The sequence below is a fragment of the Octodon degus genome, unplaced genomic scaffold (genome assembly GCF_000260255.1).
Source record: "Octodon degus isolate 3935 unplaced genomic scaffold, OctDeg1.0 scaffold00184, whole genome shotgun sequence".
Classification (NCBI taxonomy): Eukaryota; Metazoa; Chordata; class Mammalia; order Rodentia; family Octodontidae; genus Octodon; species Octodon degus.
In genome coordinates this window covers 1,511,909-1,519,056 of record NW_004524760.1, presented here as the reverse complement: position 1 = coordinate 1,519,056, position 7,148 = coordinate 1,511,909, and the positions used below count along the sequence as shown (strand labels likewise).

The 7,148-nt window shown below is 40.4% G+C and overlaps 1 protein-coding gene across 2 annotated transcripts in view; it reads right to left on the bottom strand.

Annotated features, from left to right (window-relative positions):
* Positions 1-1,071: 1,071 nt before the first annotated feature.
* LOC101590811 (HRAS-like suppressor 3) overlaps positions 1,072-7,148 on the bottom strand; it is a 25,952-nt gene continuing 19,875 nt past the window's right edge. For both annotated transcript variants that reach the window (XM_023703996.1, XM_023703997.1), the window contains one exon: positions 1,072-1,346. In XM_023703996.1, coding sequence (XP_023559764.1) covers positions 1,245-1,346 — 102 coding nt within the window. In that variant the 3' untranslated portion in view covers positions 1,072-1,244. The remainder of the gene's footprint in view (positions 1,347-7,148) is intronic.

Sequence of the window (7,148 nt, the reverse complement as noted above, 5' to 3'; positions counted from 1 at the left end):
TTGAACTCAAACCCTTGCACTTGCCAGGGAAGCGCTTGTTCCACTGAGCCATCTCCCCATCCCCTCCAATCTCTTATCATGGAAGTGTTTATCAGAATTTCCTGCTTGATCTCCCTAGCATCAGTAGACATGGCCCCATAAAATGTTAACACGTATATCCTCTCTTTCATGTGTTTTGTTTCATTTAACTTTGCTCATCTTTTTGTTTCTTCCTTTAATTTCTTTTCTTCCTTTCACTTTTTCCTTTTTATGAAGTATCTTAAATTGGATGGTAAATCCATTAATTTGCCCTTTTTCCCTTTAATGTAAGAATTTATGTTACAAATTTTTCTCTGAGCATTTGTTTTGCCTCATGGTTGAAATACTGACACCTATTATTTTTGTTATCTAAATTCTATTATGTTTTCTTCTTTGATTCATAATTCACCTATCAGCATTGCTGTCTGTCAGCCTAGGATTCTTTTGTTCTATTCCAGAGTGAAGGTGACCCTGAGGAGAGGTGGAAGAAAGGGGCAGCTGGCAAGGTGGGATCAGAGAGTTGGGGTGGGGGCCAAGCAGAACCGGAGAGGAAGCCAGAGTGCAGAGGGAAAAGGTGGAAAACACAGGGAAACAAGGGGGTTTTAGGAAGATTGGTGAGACCACATAATGAATTTCTTATAGCAAAGGATTTTTTTTCACTTCAGTGAACATCTATGGACTCCAGCTTCTGAGTCTTGGATATCAAGTTCCAGGCCAACAGCGTTGGCTGGCTGATAGTTTCTGTCTGTGTCTAGCAGGACTGTCTTGCTGTTCCACATGTATTCTGACAACCTGAAATACCCTACCATTAAGAAGGCCAATTTTCTTTTTCTTTTTTGTACTGGGAATCGCATTCAGGGCCTTGCACTTGCCAGGCTAGCACTATGCCACTGAACTATATCCCCAGCCCCACCCTACCATTGAGATCATTGGAGTTGGACTCTTTGCTGTGATACAAAGAACACAACATGTAAAGAGAAAAAGAAAATCACCAAGGGGCCTCACCAGGACTGAGCCCAGCTATTCCCTCCACAGACTTCACACAAGACAATCTGTGCTGCATTTCCCCAAGAAAATCCTCTCTTCTTGTGCTTTATTTTATTCCGTAAAAATAAACCTAATTATAAAACAAGAATGAATGAAATCCATAAGCCAAACCCCAAACTCTAGCCAAACAAGACCACTTCTTAAGGTATAGTCACTCCTGACAGAACAGTCCTTTCAGCTTATTGCTTTTGCTTCTTGTTTCTTGAGAACATGACTCCAATGAGGCCCATGGCTGCCAAGCCCACTCCTGCAATGCCTGCCGCCATGACAACATCTCTGACCTGCAAGAGAAAGGGAGAGTTAGTCTCTGTGTCAGGAACCTGAGAACAGGCTGTCATTTAGCAGTCCCATTCAGCACAGGGAGTCTCACATGCCTCTTGGCCTCCTCTGGCCAAACTCAAAAGTCAACAGTTATTGGCAGAAAAGAGTGGAGGAAAGGGCTCAATAGGGAAGGAATGAGTCAATGGAGCCAGCTGGCCTGGAATTTAAATGAACCCAAAAATAGGAAACTCAATTCACCCTGTACCTATTTAAAGCATTTAAATCCTCAGAGGGTTACTGTGGAAAGGACAGAGATTATGCCAGGATGGTCAAATTCCTAGCTGACGAATCAGGAGCTCTGGAGATAAGTGTGAAGTCAGGGAGAAATTATTTAGAATTCAAAAATAACATGATGTCCATGAGAGCAAAGGTCTCACCACATTATCCTCAGGGCTCAGTCCTGCCAGCTGTGAAAGTCGTCTTTGTATCAAGTAAATGACTCAACCTTTTTTTTAAAAAAAAATTGTATTTATTTATGTGTGTGTGTGTGTGTGTGTGTGTGTGACCAGCTTAGCCCACCAGGGGGCGGGGCTGGCTGGCATGTGGTGCTGGGGAATTGAACCGTGGTCCCTCTGCTAAGCTTGTTCTAAGTAGGTGCTTTAGACCACTGAGCCATCTCTCCAGCCCCTGACTCAACTTTTAACAGTAGTGATTTTTTTTTTCCTTTGGCGGAACCAGGGATTGAACTCAGGCCCTTGCACTTACCAGGCAAGCGCTTATTCTACTGAGGCATCTCCCCGGCCCAACAGTAGTGACATTACATTTCAAGTTATTAGGTTGCAATACCTTACTTCTATTGCTTGTAGAAAAAAAAAAAAAAAAGAATTGCAAAAGTAGGAGTAAATTTTAAGGTAGAAATTGAACTTATGTCAAATTTCACTCCCTCCTAAAGCCTAACTAAATTGAAGACATTTGTTGGGGTTGCAAGTGTAGCTTAGTGGCAAGCACTTGCCTAGCACATACAAGGCCTAGGGTTCAATCCCCAGTACCACAAAAAAACAAAACAAAACAAAACAAAACATTATTTGTTTGTAATTTCTCAAGGACACAGAATCCTAAGGCATTCAAAGGAAAAGCTCAGGACCAACTCTATTTTTGTTTGTTTGTATTTTAGGGAAGGGTGTACAGAGTGTTCAAGGTCTCACTACTAGATCAGACTCATAGTGATCTGTCTGTTTACAGCTTCCCAAGAGCTGAGATTACAGGTGCACAACATCACACTCAGTCTCAATTGCCGGCTCAATGAGTCCTGGGGGCAGGGCCTGCATAGCAGGCCTGGGGATGAAATCCCCAGGGCAGTGGGCCTGTTTGCAGGTGCTTTAATCCACTGAGCTATTTGGCTGGCCTTTTTGTTTGTTTGTTCTTGTTTTTTTTTTTTTTTTTTTTTTTTTGGTGGAACCAGGGATTGAACTCAGGCCCTTGCACTTGCCAAGGGAATAAGGCAAGTGCTTATTCTACTGAGCCATCTCCCTGGCCCCCTGTTTGTTTGTTCTAATTAAACAACAGAAACCTCTAAAGGGATTGTATAAAAGGTTTACATATTGATAGTCCCAGGGACCCAGAATTGAGTCAGGAGACAAAGCTTTGGGCAGGTCCGTGGACTTCTTCCCTTACCCCCCAGAAAGCTGAAAGTTCATTCTCTGGAGAGCTAGAGATGATAAAACAACATTTGGGGGCACAGAAATCTAGAAGCACACACGAGGCTATCATACCACAAACAAGGAATTGAGAGACTGTGAACAGAGTAAGCGTGAGTGTAGCAGAAAATTCCCCCTCACCCCACCCTACCTCCCTCCAGCAACCCCCACATCCCCACCCCCACTCCCACTCCCACCCCACCCCCGCCCAGCCAGTATACTTGTTTTTAATAGTTCTGGTTATAGTTCCTATTAGTTTCTTAGAAACATCTGGTTACTGTGATACATATTGTAAGAACCTGCCTGCTTATTCCATATCAGCCCTAGACCACCAGAGATCAGGGCCTGATATTTTGGGAATGATCCTAATCAGTGCCTGTCCACATAATATAAATCTGCCTTCAAATCCTGTTTCTGCTTGCTGTTGCACGAGACTCTCAGATCTCCTCCCCGTTATGCCCCCCAGAAATTATTTCATACAATAGTCTGAAAGATTTCTCTGGAAATCTAACAGCCCACGTAGAGACAAAAGGCACCAGTATGTGACACCAGCCCACAGCATGACAACATCACAGTGACACTCAACGTTAACAACCCCTTGCCCCTGCTCTCTCTGACTTCCTCCTGTACTAGAAAACCCATCTTCTGGATCTCACAGCGTCTTTCTTTATTTATGCTCTTCTTTGGTTGGAAGTATGTGTGGAGCTACCAAATGGAGGTTTGACTGCTAGTCATTAAATTTCCTTGAAATGGTAATTAGACATAGTTCTGTGGCAGCTGTGATTCTGTTCGATTACTTTGCTAGAGAAGCTGCAAAAATCTCTTCTATCCAGTGTTTTCCTTGCTAAACACTGTGGCAGAGTGGGAGAAATGTTCTGCAGACAATGAAAGAGGAACAGTATGGCCCTAGTTCTTTACAGAACCTCCCAGAGTAAAATCACATGCTGATGCAATCTGTTCACATAAAGGATACTTTGTCAAGAAAAGCAACAATAACCACATTGTCTGTGGTCATGTCATGTAGCAAAGAGTGTGATTAAATATAAGAAAGTGCCATCTAGTTAGTCTTGATAGTGTGAACATTTTGGGAAAAATAGTCTGTCCAAGACAGTGCTACCTTCAGATGCCACTAATAATTTTCCCTTGAGGGCAAAATTGACATATTAAGGACTTATGTACTGCATATAATTTTCTGGTTTGTTTTAGATTTTGTTATATAATCGCAAATCTAGTTCAAACAGTTAATAGTGGCAAATTAATGGTTAGCTTGGTTTGTCATTTTCTAGGCTGTATGATGCTACTGTCATTACTGACAGTACCACTATAGCCAAAAGTGACATAATTGTTCTGTCATCTGTTCTTCCTAGCATCTCAAGACTGAGATTGACTAAGGATCATAGAAAATACTGTGTTACAGTGTCAAACAACAAGAGGCTGAGCCAAACTGGCAGCAACTTCTCATCTCCAACAAATTGAAGAGGTGCAATTTTACAACAAATTCAAAACCCAAAAAACAGCTACACCTGGAAGATACCTCAGAGAAGTAGTCTCTTCCCAAGGGTTCTAAATACTAGCAATAAAGCAACCCACCGTAGGCAATTTACAATCATTGCCCTGGGAATTAAACTAGAAAGACAGACAGACACACAGACAAAAAAATGAAAGAACAAAAGCAAGCAAGCAAGAAAACAAAATAACAAAAGAAATAAAGAAGGAAAGAGAGAGAGCAAAAGAAAGAAAGAAAGAAAGAAAGAAAGAAAGAAAGAAAGAAAGAAAGAAAGAAAGAGAAAGATGAGAAGACATTTAAACAAGATGCAACCCCAGACATCAAGTTCACCAAAAGCAAATGCAGGGCGCAATAAGGGGGACAATTTGAAAGCCACCTAGCCTCTCTTAAGTAGTAAAAACAAAGCAATTGAATGAGGCTTTAGAAAAAAAAAATCAAATCAGAAATAATTTCTCAGATAACTACAGAGATGGTGTTCACAATAAAAACCATACTTAATGACTCTAGAGAAGATGCCAATAAAAAAAAATAGACGAGCTTAAGAAAATTATGGGCTAAGCACTTGCTTAGGCATGTGCAAGGGCCAGGGTATAATCTCTGGCACCACACGCTGCACCGGCCACGGCCCAAGGTGTGCTGAGCCAACGATGGAATCCAGACCTGGTGGCACATGCTTATAATCCCAGCACTAAGGAGGCTGAAAACAGGAGGATCACTATGAATTCAAGCTGCATAATGAGACTGCACACACACACACACACACACACACACACACATATACACACACAGAAAGAAAGAAAATTATGGAATTCATGAATGCTCAGCATAGGAAAGAAGTGGAATCCATAAGCCAGATTCAAGCAGATATCCAGGAGAATAAAAATTCCAGTGAAAGTGTCTGCAGCAGATTAGGCCAATGTGAGGACAGGATCTCAGATACAGAAGACAGGCTTGTTGCTAGCAATCATGAAAAGAAAGATTCCTTAAAAATAGCAAGGAACCATGAGAAATCAATCTACCAGCTGCTAGATGGGACTAAGAAGAATAAGTTAAGATTGACTGGAGCCCATGAAAAATCCATAGATAGCACAAATAATATTTTTAAAAAAAGAAAAAAAAAAACTGTTCACAGACATCATGGTAGAAAACTGCCCTAGCAAGGAAAAAGAATTTGACATACAGATAAGTTAGGCATATAAACTCCAATTAGCCATGATCAAAAAATCTACAGCCATGGAGCTGGGGAGATAGCTCAGTAGAATAAGCGCTTGCCTGGCAAGCACAAGGGCCTGAGTTCAATCCCCAGTTCCGGAAAAAAAAAAAAAAAAATCTACAGCCAGGCATACCATAGTCAAGAGTCTGAAAAATCAGTATAAGAATAGAATCTTAAAAGATAGGGAAAAGAAACAAATCACCTATAAAGGAAAGCCCAGCAAAATCACAGCTGAATTCTCAGCACAAACCATCAGGTCAGGGAGAACATGGAGTGAAGTATTTCAAGTTCTAAAGGAAAAGAACATTCAACTCAGCTGGACTGATGTACCCTGAAAAACTATCTTTCAAAACTGTTGGAGAAATGAAATGACAAAAAACATCTGAAGAAATTTATGACAAACAAACCAGGACTCTAAAATGTTTTGAGGACATTCTAGAAAGACACAGCAAGGACTACAAATCCATAAACCTCAACAGAAGGAATCCACAAGGTAAGGCAAGGAAATGGGGGAAAAGGAAGGGAGCCAACAATAGGAAAATAATATAAAAAGGATAAGCCAATATACATAAGTTATAATCATCAATGTTAATGGTCTCAATTCAACAATCAAGAGACACATACTGTCAGAATGATTCAGGAAGCAAGAGTCAACAATATGCTATATACAAGGAACACAGTTCTGGGCTGGTGAGATGGCTCAGTGGTCTAAAGCACCTACTTAGAACAAGCTTTAGTAAAGCCCAGGGACCACAGTTCAATCCCCTAGCACCACATGTCAGCCAGCCCGCCCCCTGGTGGGCTGAGCTGGCCACACACACAAATAAATAAATAAAATTAAAAAAAAAAAAAAAAAAGGAACACAGTTCAAAAGGAAACTCATAGAGTGAAAGCCAAAGGATGGAAAACTCCACATGACAAGAACCTAGAAAAAAACAGGGGTAGCTATTCCATTTGCAGACAAAGTAGATTTCAAGCCTAGACTGATCAAGAGAGACAAAGAAGGTTACAATCTCCTTGCAAAGGGAATGATCCAAGAAAAAGAGATAACAATCATAAATATGTATGCGACAAATATAGTGCCAACTATATAAAACAAATATTAACAGACATAAAAATCAAATAAGCACTAATACAATTATATTGGGGGATCTCAATACCCCATTGTCACAAAAAGAAGATCAATAAAACAAAAATTCAACAATAAAATATTAGAACTGAATCAGACTTTTGAGCAAATGGATTTAGTAGATGTCTATAGAATGTTTCATCCTATAACATCAGAATACACATTATTCTCAGCTACACACAGATCATTTTCAAAAATAGACTACATACTAGCTCATAGAGCATGCCTAAGTAAATGAAAAAGAATTGAAATTATCCCACACATATATATTTTTTT